The 26,732-nt window shown below is 47.3% G+C and overlaps 1 protein-coding gene across 4 annotated transcripts in view; it reads left to right on the top strand.

Annotated features, from left to right (window-relative positions):
- Positions 1-26,732, top strand: part of LOC147606852 (uncharacterized) — a 102,711-nt gene that overhangs the window by 73,394 nt on the left and 2,585 nt on the right. For 3 of the 4 annotated variants that reach the window (XM_086791282.1, XM_086791281.1, XM_086791283.1), the window contains one exon: positions 26,392-26,496. In XM_086791282.1, the coding sequence (XP_086647408.1) occupies positions 26,392-26,496 (105 nt within the window). Of the gene's footprint in view, positions 1-26,226; positions 26,279-26,391; positions 26,497-26,732 lie in introns of all 4 variants that reach the window. The other variant, XR_015264858.1, reaches the window with a different exon arrangement.

The following is a 26,732-nucleotide window of genomic DNA, read 5'->3' as shown; positions in this document are numbered from 1 at the left end:
CTTGTGTACTTGTTGGCATGGTGGGCATCCCATAAGCTTGTGGTGGCTCCATTGGCTTTGCTTGTGAAGGTTGTGGAGGTCTCGAATCTTGTAGCGATTCTCGTTCTCACTGTTGACTTATTTGTACTTTCTCCAAATATCTAGCCTCTTGTTTTGCGTCTGCTAGTGTAGCAAGATGCCTAAAACTCACATGCGTTTGGGCTTCTACATTTCGCAACCCATCAATAAACCTTTGCTTTTGTGTTTCCCCATTTGGAGCATTAGCTCTCTCAAAATTGTCTCTATTCGCTCAATGTAATGGTCTATACTCTCATTTATACCCTAGGATAAGTAATCTACTTGTTGCGCCAATTGGTCTTGAAAACCTCGCCTCCTAAACTTTGTAAGAAAGGCTTGTGATAAGTCATTATACGTTGCTCTTAAGGCTGGGTAAAGATTCCCATACCAACTAGCAGCTTCATCCTTCAATGTAGCTGGAAACATCCGCAAGTTCACTATATTATGTAAAGTTCGCTAAGCGAACCGTAGCTCTAAGCAGTGGAATTGCCATTGGCTCAAAGAAAAGCAAAGTGAAGCCTGAGTCTTCTTCTTTGAAGAAATTGAGTACTTTCCCTTTAGGTATGTGAAAAAATCGTCTAAACTGAAAATCTTTGTAAGTTTCTAAGGTGCTTTTCTCTTCTTGAATATGTGGAGATAGTGTGTTTTCTTGAACACTACCTTCCTCTCCTTCACGTTCTTCTTCCTCTCTTTTTACTTTCTCTTTACTATGGCTTGCATCAGGTTGATAACCCTCGTCGTCACTTAAAACTAATTTGTCCCAGTACGAGGGATCCTCTCGCTTATGCTAGAGAGTGTACTCCCTGTAAAGCGTCCTTCGTTTAGATTTCTAAAACTAATGTGGTTCCTCTAGGTCCTTCCCCTGGTAGTTCGTTTAATTCTTCCAAACGCTGAGCAAGTCTCTTGTTTCGTCTTTCCCAACGTTCTTCTCTTTCTCTATTCCTCCCTTGTCTACTGCTTTCACCATTTATCTATCTAACTCTAATTATCCTTTCCTTAATGACTCCACTCTATCTTCTCTTCTAAATAACTAATCACCTCATAGACTGTTGGAAAGGACTCATAAGATTCTTCCACTAACAACGTTTGTAAAGGTTGCACTATACTAGCGAAATTACTTATGAACTGTTTATAATATGTTATTCCCCTTATAGTGCTCCTAAGTTCTTTCTTAGTGATGGTCCTATCCATTTAAAGAAGAATCACTCTGTTCACAAGTGAGAAGTCCGTTCGTCCCACAAGGTCTCTAGATCCTCTAGTTCTTTCTTGACTCTAGGGTAAAAGCCTACCTTTATACCACTGCACAAGATAAAGTATTTCCTAAGGTCTTCGTAATGCACCTTGTGTGGTATGGTTGTTTACGGTTTGGGGCCTCTCCAATATTCACTGCAAGTGAAAAAAACAATGGTTTCTAATTCTATTTTGTCTACCAAGCCCCAATGTATAGCTAGCTAGATAGCTAAATAACTTGAATTTGGGTCTTCTAGGTATTCTAAGGAATATACGTTTACATACAATGTTATCCCCTTCTTCTTAGCTTCCTCCTCACTAGTCTCTTCTTCGTTGTCACTTGCTTCTAGAATTACTTCCTCTTCTTGGGTCTCCTCAATATCGCTCTTCTTCTTCTTAGGATACCTAATGCATACACTATAGGTTTCTCTAAGTAGGCTTTTAACTATGGATAACTTAGCATTGCTTGGTAGTTCATTTACTCAACCTAGGTCTAAGCTCTCGCTGGTTAAGTTCTCGCTATTGCTCAAGCTACTAATCCTTCTTATAGCGTTGCTAGGTCTCTTGGGGAATGCACCAAAAATGATCCACTCACTACTAGAGATACTAACTAGCCAAGTATTAGGTTGTTATGCTAGAGAAATGGTAAACTACTAGTAAATAACAATCAATAGTGCTATTTTTAGTCTAAATTTTGCGCGTTGTCCTACACTATACCTAGTCTTCTCTCTTAACTTGCCTTCCAAAAGTCTCCATCTACTCTCTAACAATTTGATATGCCTCTGAAAATCAGTCTTCAGACTAATCCAATAGCTTTTCTAGTCATTTTGGCTTAAAAATACCCATTTTTGCTTGATTTTTGGCTTCAAATTATAAAGGTAGTATACCTGAATTAGCTCCATTAAATCTCTAATTTTGCAGGCCAATTAATCTCAATAAAACATTAACTTTTATTTTCATACTATCCAAAAATTTTCTATGGAACTCGACTTATAAATTTTTCAATTTTCACTCGTTAGGTCTATTTACAAAGGAAGTATATCATGGATAAATGATATAATTACCAAATTTTAAATACAAATTTCTCATAGAAAACAAAATATTTCTATTTTTTAAACCTTCTCGAAATTCTTTTTTTTAATCAACAGATATTAATTTTCTAAGGTTTTATCAATATTATCATTTTTTACTTAAAAAGATTAAATTTTCTAAGATGAATCTAACTTCATAATTAGCCACCCTTAATTATTTATCAATTTTATCATTCATTTTTTTATTTATTAGTCCAAAATTGTTATTTTTACTAAAAATTTGAGTTTTTTTTAAAATAGTAAAATTATTCAGAAAACTATGAGGTAATTTTTAAAAACTCTGACCATCAATTTAAGGCAAGGAAAAATATAAAGTTTTATTTTTCACATAACACCTAATTATAATGATCGATATACATCATTTTAGTACTAAAAAGTAGGTTTTGGATCTTTAGAAACGAGTAAACAAGCTTGGAAATTCATGGGGTAATTTTCACAAACTCTAGGCTACATTTAAATATAAGAAAAAATATTACATTGAGTTTTTATCAAATTCACTAAGTATTAATGTAAATTTAGTCATTTTTTCAATAAATAATTAATAAATTATTGAATATTCAGAAAATCAGCCAACCTACAGCAAAAATGATGACGATTTTGCTTCAATCTTGATCCTCTCCACTTTCTCTTTCCTCTCCAGTCCTCAATTTCTTCTAATTAAGCCTTCTTTCTCTATGATTAGATATGATTATGTACTAATTAGCCCGAGAAACCCTCTCTTTGCTTCTCCAAGTTTTTGCTCAAATTATTCCTAAATCTATCTAAGAATGGAAAGTACTCAATATTCACTGCATTGCTAAGAGCTCGTATCCGGGCAGGTTCCCACACGTCTCGGCTATGTAGTCTAGACGCTTCACAATTAAGTGTGGGAGGAATGATAACACAATATTTTGTGTGGGGAAAAGCAGACATTTTTTTGTAAATTAGAATCAAAGCAATTTTTAAATGTTATTTTCGGGAAAAAAATATTAATATTGACGGGGTAATTAGCTTTGGGGGAGTCTTGTGAGTGTAGAGAGCAGTGTTGAAAAGATTAGCAAGTTTATAAGGGTGAAAATATTAGGAAATGACGTTAGAGAGTTATTAGGCATTAAAAATGTTTTAAAATTAAAAAAATCTCATATCTACTTAGTCGTGGGAAGAAAACGTAGAAGACAAAAAAGATTTGAATCCCGGGTGTCTCTTCTCTTGGCATTGATGCATCCAGATCACATAGCCCTCTTAGCAATATTGTGAATGTTGAGTACTTTCCATTCTTCTTCTTTTTTTCAACTGACCTTTGGCCCAAGATCCTCCCATAGTGACCAAATTTTACCTCTCGTGTAGACAGCCGCCCGTAGGTGCTTATTTATCCACCCCTAGGTGATGCCGCTGAGATAGCACCAAGGGGGGTTTTGAATCCAAAACTTCTTGGTCCTAGGCAAACACCGTCACCGCTTGAGCTATTACCTTATAGGGGAGTACTTGCCATTCGTGGGTAGATTTAGGGCTGATTTGAGCAAAAATGTGTAGAAACAAAGATAGGGTTTCTTGGGCTAATCAGTGTGTAATCGTGTCAAATCATGGAAAAAGAAGGCTCAATTGGGAGCAATTGAGGACTAGAGAGGGAAGAGAAAGTGGAGAGGAGTAAAATTGAAGCAAAAATGTCACCATTTTGGATGCAGGTTTGTTGATTTTTAAATATTCAATAATTTACTAATTATTTATTAGAGAAATGGCTAAATTTACATTAATAATTAGTGGATTTGATGAAAATTCAATGTGATATTTTTCCTTATGTTAAAATGTAGTCTAAAGTCTGGGAAGATTATCCCATGAAGTTTTAAGGTTGTTTGCTAATTTCTAAAAATAAAAATTTTGAATAATTTTACTAATTTTAAAAAACATAAAACTCATAATTTTAGTAAAAAACAACAGTTTAGATCTAATAAGTAATCCAAATAAATAGGAAATAAATGAAAGAATTAATAAATAATTAAGGGTTTCTAATTGTGAAGTTAGATTCATCTTACAAAATTTAAGAAGGCTAAATGATGAAAGAAAAATGATAAAAATGATTTTCCTTTTTAAGTAAAAAATTGTTATATTCATAAAACCTTAGAAAATTAATATTTCTTATTAGACAAAGAATTTGAGGTAGGTTTAAGAAATAGAAATGCTTTGCTTTGTGTGAGGAATTTGTGTTTAAAATATAGCAATTATATAATTTATTCATGATATACGTCCTTTGAAAACAGACCCTAACAAGTGAAAATTGAAAAATTAATAAGTAGAGATCGATAGAGAATTTGTAAACTGGCCTCGGTCTTCAAACAAAACCAAAGGGCAGTGCAAAAACAAACTTGCACAGAAAACACTTCAACACCTTTGAGGACCAAGAAAAGGAAAATAAACAGGGGGAGCAAGAGTGCTTCTACAAACAGTACACGGACACCGATTGGCCCCAAAACACAGTGGCGCCCCTTACGGTATTTCTTTAATTGATTATAAAGAGAGCTTTGATTACAATAAGGCCGGAAACTCAGCCCATCACAGTAGAACTCCTGAAGCCTCCAAAGACCCTGCATCATGGCTTCATATCCACTCGGCATCCACAAACAAGTCCAGCTATTGTTCACATCAAAAGACTCCCACACACTGAGTCTGCATACAGAAGCTTTGTCCCATTATCAGGGCTGCCACAACCATCCATAGCCTCTCACCCTATGAATAGCACCACACCCTGACACATCCAGTGCTTCTGCATTATAACACAGACTCCCAAACTGTCTCCCAAAAGAGATCTCGCATCATAGCACAGCATACCATACAATAGACACACCTGTACACTCCCTCTCTACCTTCCATACTATCCATCTCAGCATGGATTCCTTGTCCCTGACCAATCAGTAGCAAGGCTGTACCAAACATGTGTCCACTCCTGTGACCGCTGCGTGCATGTGACCTCTATCATGGAGAAACCCAAAAATATGTTTCCACATGAAACAAGGACCTGTTTTAGCAAACATTGGGAGACCTGTTTTCCCATTAAACATCTGGTCTGGCCCAGCATGAAACCCATGTCGTCCTGTTTTCACTTGAAAACATTCTTGGCACATACTCAAATGTAGTGCCAACACAACACTCAAACAAAAGAGAGAGCTCTTACTGAATATGTCAGGCTGTATTTGTGCCCCACAACTATATTACCATAGGTATGCCCAAAACTGCAGGTCTCTCTATCCGTTCCAAGCAGGAAGAAAGCAATCTGCTCCATGGGTACGCACCCATGAGAGCTTGTGTCGCTCCCATGCCAAGAAACATAACCAGGTTGTACTTGCAGCCAATAATGCATGTACACAGTGTACTTGCAGCCAAGCAAAACAGCCCATAAACAGTCTCAAAACAGCCTTGGAATTGCTCATGTTCGTAGCCACATGCAGTGCCACGAAACAATCCATAAACCCTTTCCAAAACAGTCTGAACCAAAGTAAAGAGAAGCTGAAAGTTCCATCAGTTGAACGCCATCAACATGATGTCTATGTTCATGAGGAACCACCACTGGCCGCCGGTATGTCAAGAGAAACCAGCCACCTGCCTTCTGCAAAAACATGCCCTCCTCCAAAAAGCACCAGTGCTATTGGCGTCTCATAGCAAGGGAGGGAGGGAAAGAGAAAGTACATCCTCCTGGCTGCCTCAGCCCGACCAGGAAGAACACACACACACTTCTCTGTTGCAGCCTGTCTCCTGCTGTTCAGCTAATAGAGAAGCGCAGCCAGCCCTCTGCTTTCTGTAGTCCAGCCAGCCGGCGTGTAAGTGCTGTCCAGCGTGTAAGTGCAGTTCAGCCATCAAGAGGCACTCTGCGTTTTCATCAAGAGGCGCTCTGCTTTCTGCAGTCCAGCGCTCTGCTTTTTCATCAATCAAGAGGCACCTAGCTGCCATGCCATCTGCTCGCCTCTCTCCAAGTGTGAGAGAGAAAAAGCCCAAGCGCCTGTGCAATCCCCTTGTATTTCCATCAATAGAGAGGCGCCTGCAGCAGCCCGCCAATCCCTCCCTACAAAAAGCACACACGTGGCCCCCAATAATAGGGCCACGTTTTCTGTCATAAAGAGTATTATCAAGTTTTTAAAGGTTTTTAAAATCTTTTGTCCCCTCCCCCCACATGGGGTTGTGAAAAAGAGACCTTTTTTTAAAAACCTTGAGTTCTTTTTGACTTCCAAACCGATGCCATTCACACTGTCCACCATGTCCCCGTGCACACTTGCATACTGTCCACAGCAAAACACAGGGTCATGACATAACCCCCTCTTGAAAAATAGCAAGCGTCGTCGATTGCACTCATTGGCACAATAAGCCATCTTATGAGCAAAGATGCCCCATAAGACAAAAGCAATGATCCTCAAGTGCATCTGGGTGATAAAACAATCATCCTGCACAATATGTTCACACCATTACGTGAAAGTGACAAACAACCCTTGCTTGTTCCTTCAGAGCCTGCAGCAAAAGTCTTAAACCAAGTGGAAACACGTAACCTGTGTTAGCCAAAAACAAAACCATGCATCATTCTACATATGGCACACATGCATGACACACATATGCATTCGCAAACAATATGCTCCTCAAGATGCTCTACCTACTCTAAAGTGACAATCTAAGGGTTGCTCGCAAGCCTTACGCCCATGGACATCCCGCAGGACCTACGACATGTGGTACAACATGAGTATATGAAAGCACTCAATGCATCCAAACAATACATCCACTAAGTACTTTCCACATATGTCCCTCTTGATGCTTTACCCACTCTGCTCATGGCCATCCCACAGGAGCCACACCCAGTGGTGCATCCATGAACATAATAAAGTACTTGATGTATCATACCAGCATACATGCCTCACACGACACAATCCGGAGTATTCCCAATGTATTCTCAAGGGTACCAGGATCCAACGGCACCAGAATACAATAATACCTCAAAAAGTGTATGCATACATGCACAAATAGAGTTCGATCCATATATCCATGAACCAAACCAACTCTACGACTGCTTGCAAGACTTACGCCCTTCATAGAGTCTCGAAATGTTAGCTCAGGTTGCTGCAGAGTTTGAGCTCAACCAAACCATGCCATTCCAAAGGAGACCAACTCCACAAATAGCATCATCTCAATATCCAATTGACCGATCCTGTGGTCAAGAACAGCCAGAACCATATGAGTCATGACAAAAATCAATGTCCCAATCTTCCTCAGTCATACCTTACTTCCAAAGGTTAAAAAAACCATCCATAGTTGTAGTTATAGTTCATGGTGCGGCTGACTGTGAACCATACCCAACTGTACCATCTCATGTGACTAGTACACAATATCATAGAAGTCCCATAAACAGATGTACTGTCAGCTATCAGTACCTTCGGGTGAATACAAAGATGTCACCAAGCGACTCCTAGATGACAATTGAGCGTGTCTGTAACAAGGGAGCGGAGGTGCTACCCCCCTCTTGAGCATCAGGCAATGCTACATACCTATGCTCTATTGAACCTGAATGAGCCGTAACAAGAGTCGGCTCCAACTCAAAGGCATCAAGATAAAGGTGCAATACCTGAGGTGAATCTGCTAAGTCACCCTCCTCCATCCGCTTCACATCCATCAGTGAACAGTTCTTGAACTTCACAAGATAGCGACGGGGAACTTTACCTTGTACCTTTCTTTCCCTGTGTGCCAATATCTGCTCGGGAATAAGAACCTCATCAAGTTCCTCCACTTCCGTCTCAGCCTCATCTGATACATCCTTAGGCACCCAAAACATGCTTGCACTCCACCCAAGTGGTAAAGGACCTAGCTATGCGAGGCTGAGTAGAGTCCTGAAACTCCATGAATCCACTCCATGGGGAATTCCATCTGGCTCATCGTGCCCTCTCCAGAAAGCTCCAATCCACCCTATCATATGCTTTCTCAAAATCTAGGAGAAGCACAATGAGGTCCTACTGCGCATCCTGGCCGAAGTTGTTGCCTCCCAGAAGGTAAATATGTTTTTTTTTTTTTTTCCGAGAAAAGATCCTTTCATTAGTTATGTAAAAAACGCCCGTAGGGCTACAAAAGAGATCTCTCCTGCTCCTAACAGAGAGAAGAGCAGTGAATACATCATGGCAGCCCGGGAGACTCTCCCTAGGTGCTGCAAAATACAAGCATCAGTCTAAAGAACTGAGCGGCTAAATCATACAATAGGGGGGGGGAAGAGCCAAACAGGTGGCCTGTAGTGCCAACGGGGGGATCCCGTGTGTAGGGTGTAGAACGGGCCGCAGCGCCAAGTGGTGTGAAAGGCCTGGCGCCGTAAAATCGCCTCATCCGAGTCTCCCCGGATGCGGTCGTACTGTCCTCGCAGGGTGTGGATCAACTCCTGCCAAATCCCCCGAACAGTCTCTGCTGGTGGCTCTAATCTCCCCTCAAAGGCCATAAAGCACCGGGCCCTCCAGGTGAACCAGATGGTGAGGCTGCTGAGGAGCTCCCATCGTAAATCCCTCTCCTGTGTCCAGCTGGCGGACGAGAAATCCGGTGCCGGAACCAGGCGAGGCTGGCCCCTAATAAATCTGATGGCCTGACTGCCCTGCTCCATCTCATAGCCCATAGCAGGCCCTGATGAAGTCGACCAAGCAGCGGCACCCCACGTAAACATACCCTCTGGAGAGAGGGGGGCCAGAATACGCAGCATCCGCAGCCAAATCTGCTGTGCCTGAGGGCAGTCCCAAAGGCAATGTCTCTGTGTCTCCATAGGGTGGCCGCATCGGACGCAGGCCGCCGGAAGACCGCTGTAAACAAGCCAAGTGCCAACCGCTGAGCCCCTGTGGGCGACCAGCCACTGAAAAGCCGAGATCCTGCGGGCCTGTCGACTAGCCCAGAGCCGAGCCCAGAAATCCTCCAGGAACTCCTGTGATAGTCCCTGCAATCGCCAATGCCCCGCTGCCGCTGGAGAAACCGTCCTCCTCGCCGTCAAAATATGCCGTCCCAGCCGAACAGTATACTGGAAAAAGGTGATCTCTGTGGCCTCAAGGGATGCATAAGGATCATGCCACTCGTACTCCCCGGGGTCCCACTGTAGCCGGGCCAAGGGGCGCGCTGCATATGCCCATATGCGCCAATCCGGGAGCACGTCAGCAGGGTCGGGGTCAATATTCCACTTCCGAGAAGCGGCAGCCACTACCCGAATCCTCTGAAAAGTGCACTCTGCAACCAAAGGCGACTCCACCTCCACTCTCTGGAGTCTGCCCTCATCCTGTATCTCATAATAGAGGCATCTGCCATCCTCAGTGCTAGCTCTGACAGCAATCAGGATCTCCAACTGTGTAAAGGCACCCATCCACCGTGGGGCCACTGGCTCGAGAGGTGTGAACCACTCCTCTGTAAGTGCCTCCTGAATATCATCCCTCATAATCAACCCCCCTCTGAAGTGACTCAGCCTCTCCACCTGGGTCTCCTCTGGTAGACTGCAGAAAGCCTGCCAGTCTCCAAAACTACGAGCTGGGCCTGCCGCTAAAGGTCCCCAGGCTAGACGAGGCCGAGAACCTAGCATATGACCCTGCTCTGTACGAACCGCTGGGCTCCAGATGAGCGGCTGCCTGGCCCGCTCCTCAACACAAGAAGGAGGCCGCTGAGAAAGCCCCGGTCTCAGCAGCTCCCAAGCTCTCAGGATACTCAAAGCAAATCTGTCCTCCCATCCTCTACTGAGGCCTGTCCTCCTCATCTCTATGAAGATCCAGCGAATCTCTGGTGCCCAAGTACCCCGTGCAGGAGGCGCCCGGGCCTGCAGTCGCTGCAAGAGGAGCTCTTTCCAAGGCTCAGCGCCTGGAAGCAACCCCCGAACAATAAGCTTCCCCAATAAGGCTCTACTCTGATCGACTGGATCTATAATGCCCAAACCGCCCTGAGCCAGCGGAAGTGTAATAACTGCCCATGCAACCTTTGCCCGAGCTGGCTGACCGTCCCGCCCAGACCACAGAAAGTTCCTGATCAGCCTCTGTACCTGGCTGATGCAAGAGCTCGAGAAAATCCAGCAAGACGTAATGTACCACATAGTCGCTAACAGCACCTGATTTGCCACCACCACCCTCCCAGCCAAGGATAGTCTAGCTGTACTCCAATACAATAGCTTCTTCCGAATGCTCAGAAGAAGCGGGGCAATCTGCTGCTCAGGTGACAAATCAAGGCCAATCTGGCATCCCAAATACCGCACTGCTGTGCCTGGAGGAATCCATCTAAAACCGGGGTCCGGGCTCCATGCCGGAGTGGGAGCACTACTGATCCAAAAGGCCACTGTCTTGCGCCAATTGATCAATGCTCCCGAAGCTGCACTAAAAACCTGGAGCGACTGCTCTGCCCGAATAAGATTGGCCTCTTGGCCATGCAAAAATAAGCCCGTGTCGTCTGCAAACTCAGCATCAAGCAAATCCTCCCCCCGGACTGGGAGCTGAAGTCCTCTCAAACCAACCTCCTCTGCCGTCAAATACATACTCATAGCCTCCGCAAAGAAGAGAAAAAGGAAAGGGGCGAGAGGACACCCCTGACGGACTGATCTGGTCAGCTCAAAACTCGGCCCCCGACCTCCTGCAATCAGCACCTGGCTGCGAGCTGTGGAATACAATGCTGCCACCCCTCTGATCCATCCTGGCTCAAAGCCCAGGCGTAGCATAGTGCCCTCTAAGAATCCCCAATCAACTCTATCGTATGCCTTCTCAAAATCGAGAAGCATCACGACCAAGTCCTCGCCAAGAAACCTAGCTCGGGCCGTCGCCTCCCAGAAAGTAAAGATGTTGTCAAGGATACTGCGCTCCTTGACAAATCCTGTCTGAGTAGCATGAATCAACTCCCCCAGGAAGGGCTGGATCCTCAAACTCAAGGCCTTTGCTAAGACCTTGTAGACAGTATTGAGGATCGTAATAGGCCTCCAATGCCGAATGTCATCCGATACTCCCTCCCCCTTGGGGATAAGATAGATCAAGCCCTCTGAAAAGCTCTGCGGCATCACCCCAGTGTCCAAAACATGCTGACAGCCCCTGCGGAGGCCTGGCCCCAAAAGGTCCCAATAGCGCATAAAAAAGGCCGGCGTCAGTCCGTCCTCCCCTGGGCAACTATGTCGCGGCAGGACCCTCAAGGCCTCGGCAAGCTCAATCTCTGACAGAGGCGCACCTAGAACTGTGCGCATATGGTCTGTGACCCTCCTCTGCACATGGGCCCACACAGTCTGTCTGCACACATCTCGATCCTCAGTGGCTGGCTCCGCTGAAAGCAAGTCACTATAAAAAGCAGTGGCAATGGCTCTGATCTCCCCGAGCTCAGTAGCTATCGATCCATCCGGTCTACCAAGCTGGCGAACTCCTGCTCGCGCATGACGGGGTCCAGTGATCTCAAAAAACTCCCCAGTCACTCTATCACCAAGCTGCGTCCACTGAGAGGCCTGACGACGATAGTAAAACTCATGTCTCTGCTCCTCTACCTCTCTAACCTCCTGGCGTGCCTGGCTCAGCTGGGACGCCACCCACTCACATGCAGGCTGCTGCTCCTGAAGGCGCTGTAGCGAAGCAAGGCTGCGTCTCAGCCGTTGCTCCCGCTCGCGAATCTCTCCCAGTCGTGTCAAAGCTGCAGCGTGTAGAAAAGAGCTAAGATCAATGAGTCCCTGGGCACACTGGCCCGCTGCATCCTGGTCAGAGCACTGACTATCATGCCAGATCCTCTCAATGTCCTCAGCGAGACTGGGATCTGTAAGTACCCTCTCTGGGATCCTCAACTGCAAGCTGGGCTCCCGTGTCCCCTCCTCCAATGTCAATATAACTGGCGCATGATCTGAAAATGAGGTGCCAGCAAGAATGCCGACGGAGCCCCCTCGCTCCCCTAACCAATCGCCCACATAAAAGCGATCAATCCGAGATAGATTAGTCCCTCCCTGCCGGCGATCCGACCGAGAGAAACTAAGACTGTCCTGAGACCGGGAGAAAGCCCCATGCTGCCATGCATCAGTGATCCTCAGTGACATGCAAAACCGGTCCCAAGCTGCAAGCTCCGTGCCGTGCACTGTAACATGACTGCCTCCCACCCTATCTGCCGGGTCCTCAAGCATGTTGAAATCTCCCCCAACACACCAATGTGCGGCCTCTGGCAATGCATCAGTAACCTGAGTCCAAAACTCTGCTCTGGCACTAGCATGATTGGGCGCATAGATGTTGAGCACACCCAATAGCTCATCATGCATCCTCAGAATGACATACTGTGCTCTACCAGGCACAATGATCCCTCGATCCACAATGGCCTGCCGCCATACATCTGCAATAACCATGCATACTCCTCCCTGTCCACCCAAAGGACCAAACCCTGCAGACCAAAAAGTGTCCCATCTACCAGGCATCACCGAACCATATCTCCGGATCCTGCTCTCACCCAAGTGGTGCTCCTGCATCATCAAAATGTCAATGCTGCCACCAACCAGGCATCTCTGAAGCTCCTGCCTCAAGCAACCTCGATAGCGTATAAAGTGTGCTCCGCCAAGGCCCTGTACATTCCATGAGATGATCCTCATGGATGCCCTGCTGAGGTGGATGCTGTCTCAGCCGTACGGCGGGCCTTCGCAAGCGGCTTGGATGGAGAGTAGTCCCCATCCGAACGGCTGCGAATCTGCCCACCCGGTGTGCTGCAAGAATCCTAGATCAGGCGCCAGTGGCTGTGGCCCATGGCGACTGCCTCCTGCTCTGACAGAGAAACCTCGTGTATACTCACATATCCAGGGTCCCGCGCCAAGTCTGCCACTATGCGCACGACCAAATGCCGAATCCCTGAGGTATCCACACTCCCGGGATCCAAGAAAAAATGAGCCAACTCCCAAAGTCGGCCTATCACATCAGTCACCTCCAGATCGCTCATGTGGTGAGAAAACTCAACTGCTTGAGTCTTCAAAGTGCTGAGAGCGAGCTCTAGAGTCCACTCCCGATCAGAAGGTAAATATGTTGTCCAGGATGCTTCTATCTTGAGCAAAGCCAGCCTGAGTGTCATGGATCAAGTCTGGAAGAAAAGGCTGAAGTCTCTTGTTGATGTTGTTGGCCAATATCTTATAGGCTGTCCCAAGGAGAGTGATGGGTCTCCACTGCCAGATCTCCAATATGTCCCCACCCTCCTTAGGAATCAAGTGAATCAAGCCCTCTGAGAGCCTCTCTGGCATGGCACCTGTAATCATAATCTCATTGAAGGCAGCTCGAAGGCCACCTTCCATGAGGTCCCAATGGCAAAGAAAGGAGACTAGAAGCCTCGCCCGCCCCTGGGCATTTTCCCCTGGGAAGTGCTGTCAATGCCTCCTCCAACTCCTCAACAGCAGTAAATGGTGTCAATAAAAATGACCGAAGAGAAGGGGGAGCTGAAACCGGCCGTCAAAAATCTGACGGGCGGTGAAACAAACACTCGCACATAAAACACTTCATCACCCATGGGAACCTGGAAAAGGGAAACAAACAGGGGGAGCTAGAGTGCTCCTGCAAATAGTACAAGGACACCGATTGGCCCCTAAACGTAGTGGCGCCCCTTGCGGTATTTCTTTACTTGAACAAAATTTGAGTACACGACACCTCCCTGCTTGAAAAGGTCTTCTCCATCTCTACTATGGATCCCATAAACCCTTTCCCAAATAGCAGTAGGGCTATACCAAACCATATGTCCTTCCGTATAGTCACAGCTTGCATGTAACCTCGAGAAAACTATAACGTGTTCACATGAATCCAAAGACATGTTCTCCATATGAAACCAAAGACCTGTATCCGATAAACCATAGACCTGTATCCCATAACCATAGGCCTGTTTCCTCGATACCAAAGTCTTGTTTCCTCTCGGGAAAACCAATGTCCTGTTTCCATGACAGATATACCATCCAATCACAGTTGCTAAAACCTAGAGAGAGAAAGATAGAGGATGTGTCAAGCAATCCCTGAATACACATAAGTCCAATATGAAGACACATCTCTTCCAAGAACATCATCGTGTGCATCTTAACTTGATCCTCTGCATCCCAATCTCGTAAACAAGGCCTGCAATCCACGATGAGTGAGAGAGAGAAAAAGGTCTCTCGGCTGTGTATTTCCTACAACCCCACCTGCTCGCGAAGAGAGAGAGAGAGAGAGAAACCCCTTGGCTGTTAACCCCTCGGCGCCTCCTTCAGCTCGCCTCCTTCCAAGAGAGAGATAGAGTCAAACGTTGTGTGATGTTTTGTGGAAACCTCAAACTCAACTTGTACATGTGTACATGAGTGTTGTTCGTGTTGTGGTAAAGTCATGGGAGCACCCATTGACTCAGTGTGGGCGTTGTGGATGCGGCAGTCAGGCTTCTGGCTTTGATGGAAGTGAATATGCAGGAAAAAGATGAAATTCTGGAGACACGGCTCGTCCGGAGCGTGTTATGCTGGAGATGGTGTCAGCCATTCGATTGTTTTTGTTTGTGTGCACGTCCTCAAAAAGTAAGTGGGCACTCGTATGCTGTATTTGGAATGTGTATGGAGGCATGGGCATTAAACACTGAGAGGGCCGGTGTTACCTTGAGGAAGAGGAGTGTGGAAAACGTGGAGTTTTTTTAAATGATTGATGGCCCAATGCAGCCATGGGCATTGGTGTGAAAAGAGATGTTATGGTGGCCATTTTCCAAATAAATAAAAATAAATAAAATAAAATAAGAAATGACTTTCTGGAAAGGTGGCGTGGAAGTTGGAGCTGCCGCCAGCGGGGTGCTTCTGGAAGCTGGTCGGCGCAGCTGGACGAAGAGAGGGGGCTTGTTGTTTAGAGAGGCGCAAGACAGAGGAGGGCCCGTGTGGTTTGGGTGGCTAGCTGTAGCCACAGACGCAAAGAGGCGTGTGTTTCTATGTGGCGAGCTGCAGACGCTGGGACGTGTGCAGCCATTGGAGCGTGCAGGCGACGGCCTAGGAAGGTCGCCGAGAAGCAGTGGTTGCAGTAGCCATCGACGTGGTGAGTTAGGAAGGGGAGGACCTCACTGGGTTGCTGCGCAGGGGTGTGTAGTGGCTGGAGCAGCCGCGGGTGATCCGGCTGGGAGCCGACGGGGAAGAGAGCCGCGCTGGTGCTTGTGTGGTGGCTAGCTGCAGCCACGGGAGTACACAGACGTGAAGGGAAGTAGGCCGTGTTGTTTGAGTGGAAGGGGGGCCTCGAGCGTAGCAGGAGGCTGCAGAGAAGGCCTCGACTGGTAGGTGCTACTGGTGTAGCGAGCGAAGGCAAAAACAGCTGGCAAGGTTAGGCGCAGCTGCAAGATAAAGCGAAGAGCTGGGGAGCGCATAGAAGTTGCAGGCCGACTGTGTGAGGTTGGCTGAAGGAGCCGACGTGTGGGAGCTTGTGGGAGCTAGTGGAAGCTGGTGTGAAAGGTGCCAGTTGTAAGGTGACGGGCTGGAGACAGCGAAAAGGGTGAGATGACCGCCTGGTGTTGTTTAAAGGAGCTTTGTGTTACAGCTGCAGCGAGAGAAAACACGGGTGAGGTGCTCTTACAAGTTGACGCCTTATGGTTTGAGATGGGCTAGTGGTAGTTGCAGTGGAAGCAGCTGCAGGCTTGTGCGAGACGAAGGACTGGCAGCATGCTGGTGGTGTAGCAGAGAGGACTTCAGCTAAGGTGCAGAGCAGAGAACGAAGAAGGCTGCTGCAGAAAAGCAAAGGAGCGAAGGGATTTGGAGCGACCAGGAGCTGGAGAGGGCTGATTGCGAGCGGGTGCTTGATGAAGCTGGTGTCTGGGATATTTTTGGGATATCCACCTCTGTAAAGGTCAAGGTCCTTTCTGAAATATAAGTCTTGTTCATGCTCTTTGGTCTGGTGTTCTGGTGTGTTTGCATGCGTGTGTGGAAGTGTGGCATGCTATAAGGGCGTAAACAGCTTTACCGCTTCCGTGCCATCACTTTTTGGTGCCTCCACAGAGGAGCAGATTTCCTCTGGTTTGTGAAAGAGAACAGGGCTGTGTGAAGAAAGTTTTGGAAATGGCTCAGGATTTTCCGGAGTATTGGGGATTGCCACAGGAGAATGCAACCAAGTTTCTGGAGAAGATGGAATTTACAGCTTTGATGAAAGACAGGGCAACCCCGGAGATCCTTTCTCAGATTTTGGCTTATTGCCTGCAGGGTGATGCAAAAACATGGTTACAGATGTTTGTGACTGCACACAGGAACATTCATCAACAGGATCCTGAGTACCGTGTAGTCAAAGCTGCATTTTTGGCAAAGTTTGTCCATGTGAAGAGTCCGAATGAGGTGTGGAAGGAGTTGTGTAACATTTAGCAGAAAGATGGTCAGGATGTGGATCAGTATTTGATCGAGTTTGGTAGACTGTGGAGTCTATGGTGTGAGGCTCTGATTCCTGAAATACCCCCGCAGATGATTAAGAGGGAGCGATTTGTTGCTGGTCTGGAGCCAACGATCCGTCTGAAGGTGGAGCTGAAGAACCTGGATAGCTATGAGGAGGCTGTCAGAGTTGCTCGTGAGAAGGAGTGGAAAGTGAAGCGTCTGAGGCAGATGGGAATGCAGGAAGAGCCAAAAAGGTTTGTGAAGGTGCCACAGATTGAGAATATGCATCCTGGAAGAAAAGCTACTGTTGTTCCTAAACAAGAGGATTCTTTGAAGAATAGGTTCATGAAGCAGTGGAGCTCATGAAGTCTTTAAGGGTGAATTGGATAGAGTCCACAGGAAGAGGACGAGGCATAGGTGTTATGGGAAGGAAGACTGATGCATCATCTGGTTTTGAAAGAAATTCAGCAGATATTGGAAGAGGAAGAGGGTATCCGTGTGATGTGCAATGCCGGAATTGTGGTGAGTGGGGTCATATCAGTCCACAATGTGAGAGACCAGCCAAAGCTAATGGTGGCATATATCAATTGTCTTTGGGAATGAGTGATAGGGTGATTGGCCCTAGTATGCAGATGAAGGATGCAATTCAGCCCAGTGTTTGTGAAGCCCATAAGGTCATATTTGCAGAGCAGGGTGTGGGACAGATTAGCTTGCTGGAAATGAAGAAGGATGAGGTTTCTGGAATCAGCCCTGAAGAGCTTTCAGAAGGTGAGGAGGAGAAGGATGGAATAATTGATGGTGCTGTGGATTGTGAAAGTGATGCTAGTGCTGTGGAGCCTGATGAGTTTAAGTATGGAGATGGCTTGAATGATCTCTTTGATTCAGAGATGAGTAATGACTTGCAGGTGCCAGTCAAGGTGGAGAGTGATGATCAAGGTGTTACTAATGATGATGCTGTGGATGGAGTCCGTATGGATGATCCAGGTGATGAGTTGGATATTGAAGCTTGTGAGAGTGTGGATGGTGAGCTGGACTGTGTACTTGATAGTGCACTAGATGATCTGTTGAAGTTGGCTTCCTTTGAGAAGGAAACAAATACTTGCATGCCAGTTGTGCAGCAGGAAGGGAGTGATGGTATGACTGATGGTGAGCTGGATGCTACCTTGGATGATGGTGTGATAGATTTCACAGGTGCGGATGCTGATCATAAGGTGTGTGTTCCTTGTCATGCCCAAGAGAATGAAGTGGTTGTGAGTGGTGAGGATGCATGTGAGACTATTGTTGTTGGTCAGGGGGACCAAGGTGCTTTGCCTGGGAGTTTGGGGAGCTTAGACTTGGTAGAGATGCCTGTGCAAGATGTGGAGAATCTTGCAGGATCGCCAATGGTCTTGAAGCTGGAGAAACTGCAGGAAAGCGACAATGATGAGTCTACAGTGCATGAGGTTGCTGTGTGTGATGTTGATGGGCTGAAGGGAAGTAGGTTTATGAAGGACACACCACATGTTGATGCTCAGCATATGGATGAGTGGTTTGGTTATAGTTCGAATCTGGCAGTTAGTCCAGAGGAAGGGTTGGAAGCCAGTGATGTGGGTGGCAGATTGGATGACTGTGAAGTGGAAGTTGATGATGAGATGTTTGTTATTTCGGTATATGACTATGAATGGGAGTCAGATGTGTCAGAGGGGAGTAGAGGTGAGGAGTGGTGGTCTCCATCACAAGGTTATGTGAGCTGGTTTGGAGGAGGAAGTACAACAGCAAATGGTGATGAGGCCATATGTGAAGAGCCAAGGGGGTTGCTGAAAGTGGAAGGCTATGGCAGGGTGTATCAACGGTTGTTTGATGGAGAAAAATGCTTGAAGGACTGGAAGGTAGATGCACCGAGGTTTTTGTTTGATCCAGGGGGATAAGTGGTTTCTGATTGTGCAGCTGCTGGACATAAATGTCTCAGCAGAAGAAGGGGGGTTGCTAAATATGTGTGATGTTTTGTGGAAACCTCAAACTCAACTTGTACATGTGTCCATGAGTGTTGTTCGTGTTGTGGTAAAGTCATGGGAGCACCCATTGACTCAGTGTGGGCGTTGTGGATGCGGCAGTCAGGCTTCTGGCTTTGATGGAAGTGAATATGCAGGAAAAAGATGAAATGCTGGAGACACAGCTCGTCCGGAGCGTGTTATGCTGGAGATGGTGTCAGCCATTCGATTGTTTTTGTTTGTGTGCACGTCCTCAAAAAGTAAGTGGGCACTCGTATGCTGTATTTGGAATGTGTATGGAGGCATGGGCATTAAACACTGAGAGGGCCGGTGTTACCTTGAGGAAGAGGAGTGTGGAAAGCGTGGAGTTTTTTTAAATGATTGATGGCCCAATGCAGCCATGGGCATTGGTGTGAAAAGAGATGTTATGGTGGCCATTTTCCAAATAAATAAAAATAAATAAAATAAAATAAGAAATGACTTTCTGGAAAGGTGGCGTGGAAGTTGGAGCTGCCGCCAGCAGGGTGCTTCTGGAAGCTGGTCGGCGCAGCTGGACGAAGAGAGGGGGCTTGTTGTTTAGAGAGGCGCAAGACAGAGGAGGGCCCGTGTGGTTTGGGTGGCTAGCTGTAGCCACAGACGCAAAGAGGCGTGTGTTTCTATGTGGCGAGCTGCAGACGCTGGGACGTGTGTAGCCATTGGAGCGTGCAGGCGACGGCCTAGGAAGGTCGCCGAGAAGCAGTGGTTGCAGTAGCCATCGACGTGGTGAGTTAGGAAGGGGAGGACCTCACTGGGTTGCTGCGCAGGGGTGTGTAGTGGCTGGAGCAGCCGCGGGTGATCCGGCTGGGAGCCGACGGGGAAGAGAGCCGCGCTGGTGCTTGTGTGGTGGCTAGCTGCAGCCACGGGAGTACACAGACGTGAAGGGAAGTAGGCCGTGTTGTTTGAGTGGAAGGGGGGCCTCGAGCGTAGCAGGAGGCTGCAGAGAAGGCCTCGACTGGCAGGTGCTACTGGTGTAGCGAGCGAAGGCAAAAACAGCTGGCAAGGTTAGGCGCAGCTGCAAGATAAAGCGAAGAGCTGGGGAGCGCATAGAAGTGGCAGGCCGACTGTGTGAGGTTGGCTGAAGGAGCCGACGTGTGGGAGCTTGTGGGAGCTAGTGGAAGCTGGTGTGAAAGGTGCCAGTTGTAAGGTGACGGGCTGGAGACAGCGAAAAGGGTGAGATGACCGCCTGGTGTTGTTTAAAGGAGCTTTGTGTTACAGCTGCAGCGAGAGAAAACACGGGTGAGGTGCTCTTACAAGTTGACGCCTTATGGTTTGAGATGGGCTGGTGGTAGTTGTAGTGGAAGCAGCTGCAGGCTTGTGCGAGACGAAGGACTGGCAGCATGCTGGTGGTGTAGCAGAGAGGACTTCAGCTAAGGTGCAGAGCAGAGAACGAAGAAGGCTGCTGCAGAAAAGCAAAGGAGCGAAGGGATTTGGAGCGACCAGGAGTTGGAGAGGGCTGATTGCGAGCGGGTGCTTGATGAAGCTGGTGTCTGGGATATTTTTGGGATATCCACCTCTGTAAAGGTCAAGGTCCTTTCTGAAATATAAGTCTTGTTCATGCTCTTTGGTCTGGTGTTCTGGTGTGTTTGCATGCGTGTGTGGAAGTGTGGCATGCTATAAGGGCGTAAACAGCTTTACCGCTTCCGTGCCATCAACGTGCTGTTCAGCCCAACAGTCACCTTGAGATGTCTCTGCTGGCTGCTTCCATACATGCAGCCCGCCTGCATCTGCCTGGCTCCCGTTGCTGGCTGCAGCCCATATGTGCAGCCACGTGGTCTTCATACGTGCAGCCTCCACCGGAAGCCCGCCTGGCTGCCCGACTAGCAGCAGCCCATACGCACAGCCACCTGGTTCCCTTTTGCTGGCAGTAGCCCATGTGCAGCCACCTGGTCGCCTGCCTGGCTGCAGTCCTTATGCGCAACCACACCCAGCTGTCGCCCATGCGTAGCAGTGCCTGCCTATAGTCCATGCGCAGCTGCACCCGCCTGGAGCCCATGCGCAGTAGCGCCTTGCTGTAGCCCTTGCGCAGCAGTTTGGTAGCCACCTGGTAGCCCATGCGTAGTGGTGCTGACTCCACACGGCGACCACCTCAAGCGGATGCGCCCTACGCCATGTGCCACTCGACTCCACACGACGACCTCCTCTCCTTCAGCTCCGCCACCCTTCGCTTAAATAACCAGGATGCGATTCGCTTTCTCCAAAACGCCAAAAGCGATTAGGAAAAACGCATCTTCCAAATAATAATTATTTTAAATCATCAAAGGTTTAAAAACCTTATAACCTTTAAAATCCTTTTTGTCCCCTTTCACACTTGGGCTGGCCACACATATGGGTTTCCTTTTCATATCCAAACTGATGCCTCTTCACACTGTCCATCCCGTGCCCGTGCCCACCTGCTTGTTGTCCAAAGAAAAATACAGGGTCGTAACAGGAACCACCTCTCTTGTATGCCGCTAGATCCTCTCATGGGCGTCCTCCACCTGTGAGGATGCTGGGGCACCAGTGGGGAGGGATCGAAAAAAGTCCATGGGGATGGCTCTCACCTTAGGGGGATCAGAAACAATAGCTCCATGCTGGCCACACAACCTGCAAATAGCATCTATCCTCATGTGGGTTGGTCCAGCTATCTCAAAGAAATCCCCTGTGACTGTCGCCTGCCTATGTCCAGAAAGAGGCCCTAGCATGATACCTTTACTCCACCCTCCTCTCCTCTATGGATCTAATCTCTGTGCGAGCGGCGGCGAGCTGACTTTCGATCCGCCGGCTATCCGGGGACCTGTCCTGAAGCCGCTGTAGACGACTCCTCAAACTCCTCTCTTGCTCCCGGAAACCCTCTAATCTACTATGGGTTGTCTCCTGCAATAAACTGTTGATCTCCCCTAAGCCCTCATCCAAAGTGCACGAAGCAGAGCCTGAAAGAAAATCCAGTCTCGCCCATATCTACTCTATCTTGTTGCATATCTCTGGGTCCTGAATGAGGCTGTTCGGAATCCTCGAGCTCCATGCTTGTCATGCCAACAGGGGTCCTCTAAGGACAAAATAACCGGGGCATGATCAGAAAAGGAAGTACCTGCCAAAATACCAATCATACCCCCTCGGCTGCAAGCGCACTCATCAACATAAAACCTGTCAAGTCTAGAGAGGCCGGGGCTGGTGCTCCTCCTATCCGATCTCAAGAAGAAAAGGCTCCCAGGGCTACGCCCAAACACTGGAAGATGCCAAGGGTCCTGTCCCCTAACTCCAAAGATCATCTCCTCCCAGGCTGAGTACTCTGCTCCTAAAATTGTGCTCATGCCACCTCCAAGCATGTCCTCTGCTGCCTCAATCATTTTAAAGTCACTACCCAAGCACCAAAAGTCAGCGTGAGGGAGGGCCTGCCGTACTGAGCTCCAAAAGAAGGCTCTACCTATAGGAGTGTTCGGAGCATAGATGTGATACCCATAAAGAGCCTCAAAAGGTGACATCCCAATACTCGTGCTTTCTTGAATTGTGGCAAACAACTTCATGGATGGTTTTAGAAGACGTTTGCCAGGCATGCCGTGTACTACTTCATTACTGTTTTAGTGGGTACAAGAACCAAGTAGCCATCCAGATGGATGACCACGCCAACACAGCATTCGTCACACAATGGGGTACTTACATCTACATTCTTGGGCTGTGCAATGCTCCTTCCACCTTTTAATGGATTGTCATCAATATCTTTAGGGAGTACCTCCTCAGTTTCCTTCGCACTTTCATAGACGAATTTTCTAACTTCATAAGAACCCATCTGGTCTCCTGCATAGAAGTCTTCTTGGAACACCTTGCCAAGTTAACTTTAGTTTTTGTCAAGTGTCGCTCCTCTTGTTTACGTCTCAAATTCTTTAAGTGTCATTTCTTGGTGGTCCAAGGTACACACATAGGTCACATCATCTCTTCTGAAGGCCTTGCACCCAATCCCGACAAGATCGTTGCCATCCTTAGATTGTCCCCTCCGATCAGTCCTGAAGGAACCCAAGTCTTTGTTGTGCACATTAGCTACCATTGTCAATTCATAGATGTATACAGACATGGCCCTTCCATTGACCCGCCTAGTCAAACCATCCATCCTCTTCCAATGGTCTCCGACCTTGCGTCTACCGCCTTCGTGTACCTTAAAGTGCCTCATAGAAGCTCCTATCTTGATCCCTCTAGACTAGATGATCACGAGGGCTCACACACAACCGCAAAACACCAAACACCATCATGACCAGCTTTGCATAACTGACCGGATTTTCACCAAAGTTGGCATTTGTCTTTGGGGCTTTTGTAGATTGGGAATTGTCCTATAGAGAGCAAGGCAAGAAAATCCCCATACCAATTTGGGGCAGCACCAACTTTAAAAAGAACACTGTCAATAAGGATGTCATCAATACCTATTTGCGGGTTCACCAGTGTTGATGCAGGAGAGAGAGTTCGCCTCAACGTGATGTTTGCCAGGCAAAGTAGAAATTCAAAATCAAATTCATCGAATAGGAGCAACCACCTCCAGACACGACCAACCACTTGAGGTTTTGTTGAGAACGTATTTGAGGGTATGGTGGCCCCAGGCAACAATGAAGTGAATGCCCAAAAGATAGTGATGTAACTTTTGGTTGGCGTAGATGACGGCTAGGCCTTTCCGCTCTCAAGTGTTGTAGTTTTGTTCTGTTGGTGTGAGGAGGCGACTGCTGGCATTGTAGTACATGGGCTTGTCCAATTTTTACTTTTGACTCGGCTGGGTGAGGACCACGCACCAACAACGGTGAGGCATGCATCTGTGTGGATGTGTAACACACCTGGTCGAAGATGCCCACAAAGGGCCTGGTGGTTGTTACTTTCCAGGAGACATGTCGGACGCCCTCTTGTGGACCATGGTGGCCAACCATGCTCAAAGATTCTATCTAGTTCGCCAAGTCTTGTGACACTTGCCAAAGGTGTGGGCCCAAACCCAACCCACCTGTCTAACTGGCCTCTCCAAATCTCATTGGCATGGTCGCCCTCTGAGAGGTGGGACATTGATTTTGTGGGTCTCATAGATCTAGTGGCCCATCCAAGCTGGTGCAGGTGCATTCTCGTCGCTATTGATCAGGCTACCAAGTGGGTTGAAGCCCAAGCCACCCAGGATTGTACGGCTAACACAATGGCATAATTCTCATATGAGGAGATCTTCTTCGCACCACCTTACTCATCAGATCCAAGATCTTCCATTTTGTGCCTAGTACTCCCCAGAAAATGGACAGGCTGAAAACACCAACAAAGTGCTTTGCCACTTACTCCGAAAGATGTGCCATCAACACCCAAGTCACTCGTCCGAGGCACTCCTAGAAACATTTTGGGCTTCCCGCACTGCCTTCATAGCCACAACACGGCACAACCTCTTTTAGTTGGTTCACGGTGTGGAGGCAGTCTTGCCATTCGAATTTAACAACTGGTCGCACTGGGTAGAGTCCCGCTGCCAGGATGATACTTCTCATGGTGCCACTATGCTTCAGCTGACCACTGTGGATGAAACCAAGGCATTGGCCAACCAAGCTTTGGAGGTTGAACAGAACAGATAGAAGGGGTGGCACAATCGCCATCTCAGGAAGCCCAAATCAAGGAGGGTCAACTAGTCCCGGTGTACCAAGCTCACTATCTGAAACGGGCAAAGAAGCTGGTTCCAACTTGCGAAGGGCCATTTCTGGACCACCAAATCTTCCATCATGGTGTTGTGAAATTCCACACATTGGTAGGCTGTCCCCTTCCCTTGGTTGATGTCTCCATGACTAAGGTGTAGTACCGTCCTAGCGCCTCTCCTTAACTCTTAGTCAACCAAAATAAAATAATAATAATAATATCTGATCAGTTTGGTCATTCCGGGATCCTCTCCATTCCCCTCTTCTCTTATCCTCCTATCCCCCTCTTCTTCATGCTCATCCCCTTTGCGGCCTCTCCACCTTTTTGCCATCGCCTTGGTGCTTGGCACTTTTTGCCTCCCCTTCAATCATCTCATACTCGTCCCCCTTCTATCTTTGGGATGCTTTTTCCCCATCTCAGCCTCTCCACTTTTTGCCATCGCCTTCGTGCTTGGCACTTTTTGCCTCCCCTTCAATCATCTCATACTCGTCCCCCTTCTATCTTTGGGCTGCTTTTTCCCCATCTCCTACTTGCCTCCCCACAGCCCTCCTACTCACCCCTTCCCACCTTCTCCTACTCGCCTCTCCCCTCCCCCTACCCGCCTCCCTTCACTCCTACTCGACGCCACGGCCATCTCATCCATGGCTCCCTCCCCTCCTACTTGCCCCTTCCCCACCATCTTCTACTTGCCTCCCTCCCCTCCTACTTGTCAAAGTCACGCAACAACAGCACGCACACCACCCTAGGGCACTGAGAAATGTCGGTGGCTAGGCTCCCATCTCCTAGCCGTTGCTCCCCCCCAAAAACCCGGCCGGAGGAGATATCTATGACAAGCTGCCACCACACCCTATATATGGCTCTTCGACTTCCCATGCTCTTGCATATGGGATAATCCACCACAACTTCTAGTCATGCGATAACCCGAGAGTAGCTCCGAGAATTGCCACCTCCAACACCCTCCTTCAATTCGAGCACCTTGATCAAACAGAGGTTAGGACCGCCCAAGACCACACAAGCCGAGCTCTGATACCATGTCAAAGTCATGAACTACTTCTTTGAGCTCGCTACTCTTACGAGATGCCACAGAGTGCAGGCTCGCCAGGCATAGGGCACAATATGGGATCTCCAGGCTCAACACTTCACTCTTCAATAGTGTCCATACAGAGTCTGAGCTCACCAACCTCCGCACTTCATATTCTCGCTTGCACAGAGGTGGTGTTGATGCTACGGGATTAGGTGGCATAGCAGGACGGGGAGCTCGTATTTTTATGGTCCCAAGCTGCATAACTGACTGCTTTTCGCCAGACACTGCCCCCTGTAGATGCTGCTCAGTGGATCCCAACCCTAGACATCTACTGTGGTCCAAAGTTTTTCAGTCAGCAACAAGGTTTTCTTCGTGCTTGATGGGGAATTAGATTTTTATTCTCACTTTGTTTATTGAGTCCTGCAGTCACTGTGTCGTTCCGTCCTATGTGTTGTCCATCTCACTGTGACTACTGCTAGGTGTGCACAGTGTAGTGAGAGGAATGTAAACAGCTTCTTGGAATACAAGTGATGTTTACAGTATTCTTGTGCATTGTTCGATGCTTACATTCAAATCTGTTTTAAGTATTACATTGTGTCCTGAGTGTCAAGGACTCCCGCACATACTATACAGAGCAGAACCACCACTTCAGTGTGTTGAGCAATCAACCCTACTACAAATCTCTTTTAAGGGATGTATATATCAGACTCCACTTTGGGGTTGTTGTATAGGTCACTTTCAGCGGACGTTTTTCTTTAACTAATGAAGGATCTTAAAAAGATGAGGATGGAGCTTTTACAATATCTCACAAACCGAGGCACTATGGGCACGAGCTAATGCAAAGTCCAGACAAGACAACCACCAGGGCACCTACGATCCAAGTATTGGTACTTAGCACCTTTGCTGCACATCACACAGGGAATGGTAACTTAGGCTATGCGGGGAAGATCTCAAGTCCATTTTGGAGATGATCATTGAGGGTTTTGTTGGTTTCTGTCATGACTCTTTTGTTTTCTTTCGAACTTATTATTTTTTCATGCAAGGTCTCTACATGCTCTCAATACTTGAAGCACAAGCTTGAAATTTTCATTTCTGTAGGTGGAAGCACTTGAAGGTTTATGCGAAGGTGGTGAGGGTATTCCATCAGCTACAGAATTAGAAGCTATTTTACGAGAAACGTTGAAAAGATTGGAAGATTTGGAGGTTATTTCTCTTTTTATATTTTGCTTCTAATTTCTTACATATTTTTGAGACATCTTTTTCTGAATAGCTTAGTCACTCTTACTTTTCACACAGCATAGGCAGGTTGGAAAGCGTAAAAAAGGCTGTTTTTTTTCTTTTTCAGTATCATTGTCACATCAGAAAACTTGTTATAAGTCTTATAAGGCTCTAATATGAAGCTCTTGATGGCCATGTTTGTGGAAAACTACAATGATGTG

This window comes from Cibotium barometz, chromosome 56, assembly GCF_041138505.1.
Source record: "Cibotium barometz isolate CiBa-2024 chromosome 56, ASM4113850v1, whole genome shotgun sequence".
Classification (NCBI taxonomy): domain Eukaryota; kingdom Viridiplantae; phylum Streptophyta; class Polypodiopsida; order Cyatheales; family Cibotiaceae; genus Cibotium; species Cibotium barometz.
This window is presented reverse-complemented; position numbering and strand designations above follow the sequence as displayed.